This window comes from Anser anser (assembly GCF_964211835.1).
Source record: "Anser anser genome assembly, chromosome: 6".
Lineage (NCBI taxonomy): Eukaryota > Metazoa > Chordata > Aves > Anseriformes > Anatidae > Anser > Anser anser.
The window spans coordinates 14,887,083-14,899,892 of NC_139726.1; the positions used below are offsets into that span (position 1 = coordinate 14,887,083).

At 46.3% G+C, this 12,810-nt stretch overlaps 1 protein-coding gene across 3 annotated transcripts in view; it reads right to left on the reverse strand.

The window, feature by feature from the left end:
* Positions 1-9,612: 9,612 nt before the first annotated feature.
* HSPBAP1 (HSPB1 associated protein 1) overlaps positions 9,613-12,810 on the reverse strand; it is a 35,437-nt gene continuing 32,239 nt past the window's right edge. For all 3 annotated transcript variants that reach the window (XM_083841454.1, XM_083841455.1, XM_083841456.1), the window contains exons 7-8: positions 10,437-10,547; positions 9,613-10,241 (exon numbers count right to left, since the gene is read on the reverse strand). In XM_083841454.1, coding sequence (XP_083697580.1) covers positions 9,690-10,241; positions 10,437-10,547 — 663 coding nt within the window. In that variant the 3' untranslated portion in view covers positions 9,613-9,689. The remainder of the gene's footprint in view (positions 10,242-10,436; positions 10,548-12,810) is intronic.

Below are 12,810 nucleotides of genomic sequence, written 5' to 3' on the forward strand. Positions count from 1 at the left end.
CAGGCACTGCCACGCGTGGTCCCGGCCCAGGCCGCCTCCTTCCACCTCCCTCCAGTTAAAAGCTGCTAAGTGGATTTCCCACCCGGCAAGCCGTCGCTTTAGGAATACCGCACGGTATAGCCGTTATTAAAAAGGGGATTTTTCCTAATGCGCCTACTGTGTCTTCATTATGTCAGCGCACCTCCGTGAAGAGATTTGTGGAGGAATCCATCCATTCACTTCCACGCGTAATTCCTCAATAGCCTATTTGCTTCAAAGACTTTTATCGACTTTTACTACTACATGAATCCTCAGATATTTATTTTTTAGGTCCCAGGGGACCCATTGAAGGAAAAATTCACTTTATGAAGTTTTATGGCAAAGGTTTTGCGGTGGATAAAAGCTTCACGTTATTTCCAAACTTCTGTTCTCCACACAGAAGGCTTCATGGGGTCTGCTCCTAGACTGACGTGGGGCACTTAAGGCTAAAAATTTAGCTTTAAGGAATAAATAAGGAAAAGAAGAGGAAAAGTACTTCTCCTCCATGCCTGGTGTTTCAGGCCTTGTTGTCCCCATGCAGTTTGGCAGGGTGTTTTTGGAGCTGGTCTGTGTGGGGATGCAGCTTTTTGCCACGCTGCCAGTCCCATCCCCATCATCACACTGCCACCTGCAATGCCCCCCAGACGTGGGACATTAAACCAGGCTGGCCAGAGCAGTGGTGGAGGTGGCAAAAGCACACTGTGAGCACCTGAGGCGTCTCCAGCCCTCCAGGTTTGCCTGGGAAATTGCTAGTGACAGTGAACCAGGGCAATTAGCCCTAATCCTCCTGGGTAATCACCAGCCCTCCTCCGTCCCTGCTCCTCTCCCTTCCTTTCCTTTGCTCGCTCATTAATCGAAACAGAAACTTTCTGTCACCACTGATTGTGGTACCCAGTATCAGGTGCCTGGAAGCATGAAACTAAAAGCTGGGAAGCGTGCTCCTTTGGCCCAAATAAACAGGTGTCAGGGAATGTAATCTAATCATGCTGTGATCGAATTCAGCGGAAGAAGCTGCGTCACGCACACAAAATACTCATCCTGATAATCAGTTTGAGGCAGTCGCTGTTTGGCGACGTGCTCGGATGTCGCTGCCAGCTGGTGACGTGGGAAAGGCTGGGAGACCACGGCAAAGTTTGGGAGAAATGGGGCTGGTGAGCATGCTGCACCCTCTGATGGGCTCTTTGCTGGGAGGGTCAAACAGCTCTTCTTGTACACAACATGCCTTTCAAGCAAAGAAAAAAAAAAAAAGGGCTTTGGAGCAAATGAGCCTCAGGCTAGGCTGTGTCCTGTGCTGAGGTTCCTCCAGCGGGATCACGAAGTGGAGCCAATGAGGGATGAAAAGGAAAAGCTCATTGCGCACTTGGAAGGGAAATCTATGCAAAGTTTATACTGGAGGAAAGAAAATGAGGATTTACAGCTGCAGAGACTTCAGGCAGGGCCCCAGCTCTGAGCACACCTCGAATCGTGATGAATCTCCCAGCTGCTGGAGTTAATGCATTATATATTGAAATCATTTGTGTTCATTTGCAGCAAATAATTACTTTAAAATGTTATCGTTCATTTGGGTTATTTGACTTCTCTATTAATTGTGTGAATAACCGTTTAAAAGACAGCATTTGGGTTAGTGAAAATCATCAGCATTGCTACCTCACTTGTTGGAAGCTGGGGGAACTGCAGAGCCCTGGACCCCCATGTGGCTCAGGGTGGCTTTGCTTTTCCCTCCTGAAGAAAAAATGAGGTCTGAAGGTCAGCTCATGCCTCAAACCTCACGTTTCTCTCCCAATTGTTGGGAAATATGCCCATTTTCAAGCTAAAGGTGCAACCGTGTCAGTCCTTGCTTCCCTTTGATGTGAATATTCTGTCCTGTAGCACCTAAAAGAAAAAGCAATCTTCTTGCTCACACCACTTTATAACACAAACAAAGGTACAAGGTAAAATGCAGGAGTGCAATGAACCCCTCCATTGTGTGCCCTTCAATCTGCCGTGATAAACGGGGATTTGGCTGGAAGATTTTTCATGCATTAGCATGAAAATAGGAACAAGGCTATTTTCCTTCCTTGTGAGCTGAGACGAAAGAGCCATGCCTTCAGGCTCAGCAACACCCCTCTTGATTTCAAGGGGGGGAAATTAAATAAAGTGGGAGGGAGGGAAAAGTCTGGGGTAGAGGATTGTTAAAAATTATTCCTGGGGCCCTGACCATGCTTCCCATGTTTCAGGCATGTAAAGCCTTGCCAAAAAATGTTAAAAGCAAGTGGTCAGTTCTTCTCCCAGAAGAATATATTCCAGAGAAATCCCAAGGGAAGACTTAAATCTCTCCGCGTTGAATTTGGTTGAGGCTTGAATGACACCCAGTGGGGTCAGCACTGGGCATTGAGCCCCCGCCGCTTGCCCTGCCTGCAGCCGCCTTCCTGTGCCAGGGCTGCTGGCAGCAGAGAAGGACTTTGCCTTCCTTCCAGTCACACGAAGATGATTTAAGGCACCCAAAGTTTCAAGCCAGGACTTTTAACTGAAAAGAGGCATCGATTTTCTGTAGCTGGGAGAATAAAAGGCTTGCTCTGGTGAAAGAAAAAAAAAAAAAAAAAAAAGCTGTTCAAGAAGCCACCTTGGCGTGTGCTGTGCATGTTATTACCTGCACTGTGCAGAGCAGGCATGGAGGGGACCAGCACCTGGGTCCCCTCTCGGGGTCTCCCCTTTCAGGGGTGCAGACCTGTGGCCCCATCTTTGGGCTTGGGCACCAAAGCACACCCCTTGAGCAAAACCTGTGATGGATGGAGGCGTAAACACCATGGGGGAAGGATGGGGAAGCTGTGTTAATTTTTCACAAGAGATGTGTTAGAAGATATACAGAAGCATGGCGGCCCATCAGCAGCATCTCACCCTGGCACCCACTTTCCCTCATGGCCACCAAAGCCCCAAGCCCAGGTGCCAGTAGGGAGCTGGCAGAGCTCCCCCAGCCCCTGCCTGGAAACATTAATTCCCTGCTTCTTCCTTAATTGCATTAAAGCAGTGTCCATTCTACCATTGCTTTGCAATGCCGCAGCTTAAATCCACTATTAAGGCAGGAGCGTTGTGGCTTGGATCCTTTAATTAACATGAGTGATCTCACCTTTGTCCACAGCATCTTTTTCCATGCTATTACATTGTGTAATTGTTAAACTACTGACTGGCTCCGAGAGGTCTGTACTTTCATCAAAATGTCCTGCTTTTCTGACCCAGCAACTTATCCACGTTTTTGAGCCTAATATTTTCAGGTGATTTGAGTTAAATCAATTGCAAAAAATCGATGAATTATTTAAAGTGCTGGTGGTCTCCAGCTATGAAACATGGTTTGGTCAAAGTTCCCCCCACATCCTAGGAGCATTAAGGTGCTCCCAGGGAAATCAGCTCCCCACTGACCACAGCTATCAAAAGAACTGATCAAATTTCATTTGAAAACTTTCCACACTTGTGGAAAAAAGCATTCATTAATTTTTAATGTCCCCTTTCTTGTTTCGTCTCTTGCTAGAAAAAAGGCAGGGAGAGAAACGAGGGGCTCTTCCCTCAGGACAGAAAAGCCCTTCCAACTCTTTTGAGCTGCTAAGAAACACTACCCAGGTTTTTTGTTGTTGTGAAATTTCATCAAAAATGGAGCAGGGTGGGGAAAAAAAGAGCCCAGACGCACAACCCAGAAGTCTTCTCAGGACACCCTTTGTCCCTGCAAGCGAGCAGTGATCTCGCTTCACCACTACAGTAACAGCCAGGGGTCTGCAGGAGGCCCAGCATCACCTCCCCTGTGTAAGGGACAGGAGAAGGCCTGAGCCTCAGCACACACACCTAATCCTTGGTCTTCTCCGCCCCACCCCGGCTTGCTGCCCCAGGAGCAGCTGTGGGGCCGAATTGGGTCCAGGAGAGGGAGGAAATCCACCTGTGCTGCCTGTCCCACCAGTGCTGGAGGCTTGGCCTCTGCCATGGCTCCCAGCCTGCAGCAAGCACCAGCTGCACCTCACAATGCCTTGATGGCTGCCACAGTGCTGTTATGACTGCACGATGAGCTCACAAAGGCCCTAATGGTCTTGCCTGGCCTCACCTGGGACCCACACCCCCACATGGGCCCTGGACACCATTTAAGCGCAGCCCTGGGCTAGCAGTTCTGGTTGGGCTGTGCTGGAGGCCTTGAGGCTCCCCTCTGGGCCTTCTGGGGTGGGCTTTGGGGTAACAGGTTTTCAGTCCTATCTCCTTTTACTCCCAGCTCATCTCCCTGGTGGGACATGGGATGTGTTTCGTGGCTTTTTGTGTCTGGGACTGTTAATGGACCCTGTCAGCTGCCATGGTGGGACTGGACACTGTCAGCACCCAGCCTGTCCTGCTGCTCCCCAACAGTAAGTTGTTGCGCTTCGGATGGCTGTGAAGGCAGAGCAGTGCACTTACCGTGTCGTTACACGGGGCATCAACCAGGAAAAAGGGCAGTAAAGAAGCCAACAGGCACCTAGGATTAAGGGATTGTCTTAACTTTTGCCGTGCCCTTGACTAGTGTGTGCTTTTTCCTGGGTTGGGCCTGCTGTGTGGTTGTGCATCCCATTGGAGAGGTGCATTTGAATCCCCCGAACTGCGGGATAAGAGCTGTAGCATCACTCTTACTGTAAGAACAGCCCTGGGCCGTGTCAGTGAGTCCCCATCCCCTCCTTGCAGAGGTGGGATGAGGACCAGCTCCGTCCCCACGGGCCCAGGCAGCTCGGTGCGGTGGTGCGAGAGCTGTGGCTAACTGGGTTAATTATATTCACGTTGCTAGGAACACTATGAATTATGTTAATAGCAGCATCTGGGGAAATTACATCTTCATTAATTGGTCCTGATTGCTTTTTGGCGGATGTGAGATGCTTCTGACTTTACTATGCAGGACAGAATTTATTGTAATCGGCGCATGCGCTAAATGCACAAATGCCATTACTGTGCCCTGCTAATTAACTCTCCAAAGAGGCAAAGATATGAAAGACCTGCTTGGTCATCTCTTCCTTTCTCTCCTGCCCTAGCCAGAGCAGGTCTGTTTTCTGTCATACCGTGCTCTGGTGATTCTTCTATTAGAGTTTTAAACGTGATTTTGAAGTTAAAAATGACAACGTAGCTGGCAGACACAGAAAAGTAGCTACAGGGCTGGGAAGGCTTCTGCTGGCATGTCATGTGTTGTATCCTAGAGTCGGCCTTGTTGCTCTCCGGCTCTGATTTGCCCCTGAGGCTCCTCCTCATGGGTGCAATTTGGTGGCAATCAAGTTTCTTCATGTGCTTAGAGTTCAGTATGTTGGCTGTTCGGAGGCCTTTGGTCCCACCCTGTCTGTGGCTGGGGAGGAGGCTGGGCTGGGCTGGGTGGTCCCCAGAGCAGGGCTGGGTGGGCGATGGGGCTGTGGTGGTGCCAGCAGAAGACAGTTGTGGCTAAACTGGGGATGATCTATGCGCAGCACGTAGCGTGGATCCTTGCGGTTCTTTAGCTTTCAGTCAATGTGTAGCAGCAAACAAGAAATTAAGCCACATTTCGATGAACGATTGTTACACAACAGAAAGCCCCATTTTTAACAGTGGCAATGATCCTAATCTCTTTGGATAAAAAATCTAAAGCTTTGAGCAAATGCAGAGTGGGGCAGAGGCAATGCATTACCTCCCCAGGGAAAACAGTCTAAAACTCACTCGAGGCATCGAGCTCCTTGTAAGTTATGAGGCTGTTTGTCTGGGGATGGCAATGAGTTGTATTATGGCCCCGCTTGTTCTGCCTTCTATTTACACAACATCATTTTTCATTTTAATGGTGGTTTTTCAGTCTGCTTTGTTAGGGCTGCTGCTAATTGGAGTGGATTCATGTGCTGTGCCAGGGCACAGAACAAGGCCAGCACTGGTTTAATGGGAAGGGTGAATTTTGAGGCCAGGTGTTTTGAATAGGCATGGTCCAGGAGGAGGGGGCATGGCAGTGTTGAGGGAGGAATTTAGGAATGAATTTAACCCTCTGGCTGCCACAAATTCAGAAGTGCCCCCACGGGGGTGGTGGGGTAGGGATGGCTCTGTGTGTTGAACCACAACAGGGAGGAGAAAAGCCTTTTTGCAAGCCACCTTTCTGACCTTCATCAAAGGTGCAGGCTTACCTCCTTTGCTGGGAAATTGGGTTTAAAAGTTCTTGCAGCTTGCAGTGTCAGCTTCAGACCTTCGTGAAGTGGTTTTCATGGGTCATCGCAGGGAATTGGAGCTCACTGCTAGGATAATCTTACCAGAGCTTTGGAAGGGGCAAAGTTTATGCCCTCCAAACATATCACTAAGTTTCACTGGGAAACTATAATATGCACACTGAACTGGGGGCTAGCAATGCATTTTCCACCATACTGCCTCTGCAAATAGGTAAGCAATGCTGCAAGGACCAGGACAGCTGTAATGCATGGGAGATTTGGCTGCTGCAAAGTAATGTTTCTGGCTTACCGGGTGCACTTCTGCCAGCTGCAAGGCTTGCCCAGTCCCTCAGCAGGGATCCTGGGGAAGTCAGAGACCCTGGGTTTCTGCTCCAGTTCCTCATGGAGCATCTGCTTAGGACACCTCCAAGATGCGTGGCTCTTCTTGCAGTACAGACATGGCAAAATCTGTCTCCAAAGCACCAAGCCATGCAACAATTTCCTCCTGCACCCTGAGGCCTCCCAACAAAGCTGTGCGGTGGCTTTTCAGGCCTTGCTGTGGGGTCAGACCTCTTTGTCCAGAGAACAGAGAAGTGTAGTGCAGTCAGTAACACTAAGTAACTTTTCCTCCCCCATTGAACTTAATCTGGTGGTAAAACCCTTTTGCAATGGTTATTCTGCATCAGCCACAGCTTATTAACACCAGAAATGTTAGGAAACTCCACCCAAGAAAGGCTGCCCACACCACACACCTGAACATTCATGCTTGCAGCTAAGAAATATAGCAAGGACCTTCCTAGTGGGTGAACACACTGATTAGTAGCACTGCTTTTATTTTTAAAAGGCAGTTAGTACTGCAGATTCACTCTGCCTCCTCGATGTGCCAAACTTGTTCTTAGTTAAAACTTTGATTTATGGCTCATGCTGTATCATATGACACTGCTTTGCAGTTGCGTTGTTCTGTGGTATCACGAGATGGTGCTGGAGCAGAATCCTGAGAGATGCAAATGTGGGGGGAAACAGTGCAGTGGAATACAGCATGCTGCCCACTGAAACGTAAAAGGGAGATTTTATGTGAAATACTGAAACCGAGGAGGCTGTTTAGGGTTTTCCCCCATCCTGTTGTCTTAAGAGGTAGGACCTTTTGATTTGGAAATGTATTTTTTTCTTTGCAGACAAGCAATGGGCAAATCCCTAGGTGAGTGCTGTGCACAGGGACAGTGAATAGCGATGTCCAGCAGCCCCAGAGAGATGAATGGGGCCTGCCTGTGAACCCCTCTGTAGCTGCTTTTGGGGCAGGGAAGACCAGGGTTTCTGCTAGGCAAGTGGGACAGACTGGGTGTGTGTGGAGATCAGCATGATGCTTGGAGTGGCCCCAAGGCTTTAAGTTCCACATTCGGCCACACGGTGACAATCTCTTACCGTCACCCAGCTGTGGCAGGGATGAAGAGCATGTCACTACTGGAACCATCCTGGTGCTGCCTGTAGGTTACCATTTGCTCAACTGCTGCCATGCCCATTGCTGAGAGTGAGCAGGGAATACCTTCTGTGGGGGGAAGAAAGTTTCCTTAGTGATTGCAGAGAACAGCAGTTTGCTTGCAGCTGTCTTGACTGGAGGGCTCGATGGCTGAGTTTCCTGCTCTTTGTTGAGCCAGGCTGTCACTGAAGAGGTCAGAAATCATTTATTTTTAACGCCATGAATATGTAGAAACTTGTCCAAGCTTCTCCACAGAGTGGCCATGAATTTAGAAACAGTCAGAAATCATGGCATTCGGTATCCTGCAAATCAGGTCAGAGCTATAAATTTCTCTTATTGGTCTGTGGGCCGTTTGCCATACGTGACTTTCTAAATTTGTGGTCATTTCTCTCTCTACCCCTGTGTGCTGAGTGTATGACTGTGATTTTATATTATGCCTCTGAGACATAAAGTCCTTCTGGTGCTTTCACCTAGCATCATAAACAGCCTCGCTCTCTCCTCCTTGTCCCCTTTGCTAATGGTTTCTGGCCACAGCCTGGCCCTTAAATCACAGGCTGCACCTGGACAGGCATAAAATGCAACTCTCCCCAGACACGCAGGGTATTTGTTTAGAGCGCTGAGTGATGTGCCTCTGAACACATGCAATTCAGCCTTGTGGTAACAGTGTCTCTGAGACAGATCCTCCAAAGTAGGTAATGGAGCCTCTGCCTACAGGGGCAAGTCCTGCAAAGACCTTAAAACATTCAGCTGTTACAAGGGCAGTCATTCCAAATGCAGAGGGAGAAAATGTTTGGTGTAGCTATTGTGGAGGGTGATGTTACAATGACCTCCTCTGTAGGGGGAAGAGGAAAGCTAAGGAGGTGTACATTTGGGGATTGGAAGGTGGTGCTGCTGTCCTCCTCCTCTTTGAACTTTACTGCTCTTTCTCCCTCACCTATATCCATTCCAGACATAAAAGCTTTCTTTATTGCAAGACTATTTTTGTTCAGTGAATTAAAATGAACCATTTGCAGCCCCCTTGCCCCAGTGCAAATGATCCCAGCAGCAGTGATCTCTGGCTGGGCCCTGCCCCTATGGTCAGCCTGCGAAAAAAGACAAGTGTAACAATAGGATGAAAGTGGGCTGTCATTAAAGCACAGCTCTTTTGAGATATGCCAATGTATCTAAATGGTGCTGTCTTATTCTACAGATCTGCTCCCTAGGAGCCTGGTGAATCACTAAGGCAGCAGATGTGACTAAGACGTTTCCTAACTCATTTTTAATCCTTTTTGGCACAGTGGTGCCAACACAAAAACATGAACTATATGAACAGGACTGTTCCTTAAATTCTGGTAGTATTGTGGTGGTGCAATCCCATTGAAACTGTTTTCACATTTTCCTGTTTGTGTCAGAGCATGGATTTTTTTTTAAGATGGAGCTAAGAACTGCATCTTGCCAGCAGGCTCTTTGTTACTGCTGATGATACACAGGTGTCATTGGGGTCTGAGCCCAGTCAAGGGGACAGGGACAAACAGTCTGAAACTGTGCATATCTGGGTCAAAGACAGAGCTTGATATGGCTTCCTACTACTAACTCAGTCACTTTTCAAAGCCCATGTTGCTACCTCCTGAAATGTGCAGCCTGCTTGTTTCTGCATGGCTGCCCCAGAGCAATTAAACTGCCTCCCTCCACTTCACCCCTCTGTTTGTCCCCCTTGGGACCTGGGGCTGCTCTCTGGCTTCCAGTTTGAGCCACTGATGTATGGGCTTGCACAGAGCAACAGATGATTCACTGATGCTCAGAGCTGTACAATGTGCTAAACCACCCATTCACACAACAAGGTGGAATTATAACTGTACATTGTTTGTAACATTGAGGAACTCTGACACACCTTTCTCTTCCTACTCCCCATTATTCAATTATAATTTTAGCTCTACTTCATTTTGCCACTTAACCATTAGCTGTGTTTGTCTACATTTTAAAAAGTATTTGAAACAAAAGTAAAACATTCAATTATTACCAACCTTAAACAGCCAGAACAAGGCTGTTATTTGACTTCTTTATTTCAAATATGATAAAGCACTTGAGCATTAAACTCCTGCTCTCTCCAGCAGCAGCTGAGCCACTAAGCTGATGACATGTGGATTAACCAAACAGTCTAGCAAATCATTGGTAGAAAGGGCTGTTTGGGAGGCATTTGGACTGCCGTCTGAATCCATTTGATTTGCAGGCGTTTCGCAGTCATTACTCATTGCCAATTGCTTCCTGGTGCAGTGTAATTTTCCAAAATGTCCTCCTTCATTTTCATGGGGAAGATCTCTATAGTCACTTTCAACTGCACCCGTTGAGCTTGTTTCTTGAGACTGCGGTAGAACTTGAATGAGGTGAGGCCCAAAAGGTATTTTCTGGAACTTTTCTGCTTTAAATGTTGAAAAGCCAAATTCGTGGGTTAGTAATTTGCAGCCCTCTGGTTCCCAGCCAACTTGCTTTTTCCTCCTTTTTTGTGAGGCGCTCGTCACTCGCTCTGTTTCAGTGCTACTGGGACGTGTCTGCTCTGATACGCTTGTCTTTTGACACTTGAAATATGCAGACACTGCTTTATTCAGGTACTGGAGATTGATTTCATGGGATGTTGCCTCAACCTAAGAAAACACCCAAAATGTACTCGGTTAAAAGGAGGAATGTTTCAGTTCAGTGTTGCATGATTATCTTCCATGGATTATTTTTCCTACTTAAGGGGAAGGAATTTAAAAATTTTCTTTCAGGTAGCAGAAAGAATTAAGCAAAATGTCAGTAATTCTATACTATCACTGCTATAATGGAGCAAGAGTGCTTACCTCTGTGGGATTTAGCCAGATATCTTCATCACTGGGGTTTTCTGCTGATTTTATGGCACATACCAGCGTTCGAGTTATTGCTTCTTCTACACGGGCTTCATGATCTGCATCCTGCCTCAAGGGAACGAAGTGTTTGGAGACAGGTTAGCACTTAAATTGCTATAGGAAGTTGGAAGATCTTGGCAAGAACTAAACAGATGCCTTAGCTGGAAAGCCATACTCATGTATGTAAAGTGGGCAGAAGGTTTTGGACTTCTGAAGCTCCTACTCATGCATACAGAGCTTACATGAGTAACAGCCCAGGCTTTGATGTGACTACTCATGCAGATAAGGATTTGCAAAAAAAAAAGAATAGATTCTAGTGTGTATATAATCTTTTTCCTTATTAGTGTTCTTTTAATTGAATCTAGTGCTTGAAATTACAAAGCAATGTTAGCATTTAATTAATATATGTATTTATAAGACTCCTTAGGACTAGAAGGACCATGAAAGTACACAGAAAATTTTATAGATCTACATATTATGTCTATTTAAGTATTTAACCTAAGGATGTTACAGCAAAGCAGCAACTACGTGAGGTCTGGAGATAAGCAAAAGTGAGGCTTAAAATTCAGGAAACATTTTATCATGTGATAGTAACAGAAGTTAACATACTACTGCAGTTTTAAATGTAAGCAGAAAGGAAAAATGCATTTGCTATGAAAGCTCTCCTGCCAAACTAACAACTAAATTAGTAACTAGCTCTTGGTTTTAGGCCCTCACTTCCTCCATCATCCCCTTGGGTAACTGGGTACCAGTTAGTCTGGAATGGCAGAAATAAACTTTATAGGACCTATTTTAGTTTGCTTTCCCCCCAACTGGATTTCTTGTACGTGAAAGGAGAAAATAAGACTCTCTGAACAAGATGGGTAGTTTAGTTATTTCAGCGACAGATGCCTAGGAGTGGATACATAAATTTGGTTTCGTTGAGATACTTAGACACACAGGTTTTGGAAGAAGGATGTAAACTAGTCAACACACAACAGTGCATTGCCTAATTGTGGCTTCAGGGAACATGTCAAGCAAGCCATGCATCTTGGTAGTAGAGTGTTGAAGGCAGTAATTCATCTGGATCCCCAAGCAGAATTTGGGATAGAAGCAAGGGAAAGCGTAGCTGTGGATGCTTTGCTTACTAATGGCCTTATATAAAAAGTCCCCAAAACACTCAGTTTATTTAAGTGTGGAAATTATTATTTAGGGTGTTGCACTCCTGGGATTCATCCTGGTCTGATGGATAACAGGGTTGTACTGATTGCATGAGAATGTTAAGAAGCATGGAGTGCTTTGAGCAGCTCACATCCAGCTGAAAACAAATTAAACTTCTACTCTAAAGGCTTGCCAATATAATTAATGGTTTCCCTAGGACTATAAATGTTGGCATGATTCACATCTGTCAATATGAAAGCAGCTGGTAACAGCTGCAAGCAAGAACTGCTTGATTTGGTAATGGAAATAGTCTCAATATTGTTTCTCAGCATCTGTGTCAGAATTTTCATAGATGTGCTGCCCAACACCAAAGTGCTGCCACCATCATCTGTAAGGAACTTTCACCTGAGTTGCAATGGTTGTATTTGTTAATGGTTGCTTTTCATATCTCTTTTTTGGGGGGGTGGGGTAGGGGTCATTCATTAACAAAATCCAGCAAACACTTCTCTGCAGATCGTGCCATCTATACACAACTGTCTGCACTTGCTGTCACCAACAAGATCTGTCACTTCACCAAGACTTTTATGACCAGAAAGGCCATGGAGCTTAGCTCCACTTTTTTTTTTCCCAGCTACGAAAAACCCAAACAGGTTATATACAACCCAGCCACGTGGGAGCTATTTGCCCAGCACAACTGATCCAGTTCTGACCTGCTCCTCCAGTGGGGGGGAAATTTGTGAGGTACAACTTAGGGTGCAAGTGTGGGGGTCTTCAGGAACATGGGGTGAAGTTACTTCAAAGGCTGCTCAAATTTAAGGCAGGCTTAAATGGTTGCTCTGTTATATTGCTGGTGCTTTCTCTGGCACTAGACTCAGGACTGTGTACGAGGTCAGTACAGACTATGGGCCTGCTGTCCTTTTTACATATGCAGTCTCATCTGCAAAACTTCTCCATGAGGAAAATACCCAAGTTTGCCTCTGCTCTGCAAAGGCTTGGTTTGATGTCGGTATGAGAAATGTATTGTGTAGTCTGAACGGCAGCTGAACGCATGTGTTCATCCCCCTGCAGATTTCCAGTCTAATAAAGGTGCAAAAAAATGCAATACTCATTTTAGTGAGGCAGCTTTCAAATGCCAATTCAAAGGGCCTTTTTAATATTAAGCTAGGATTAATGAAGAAGTAATTTGAAT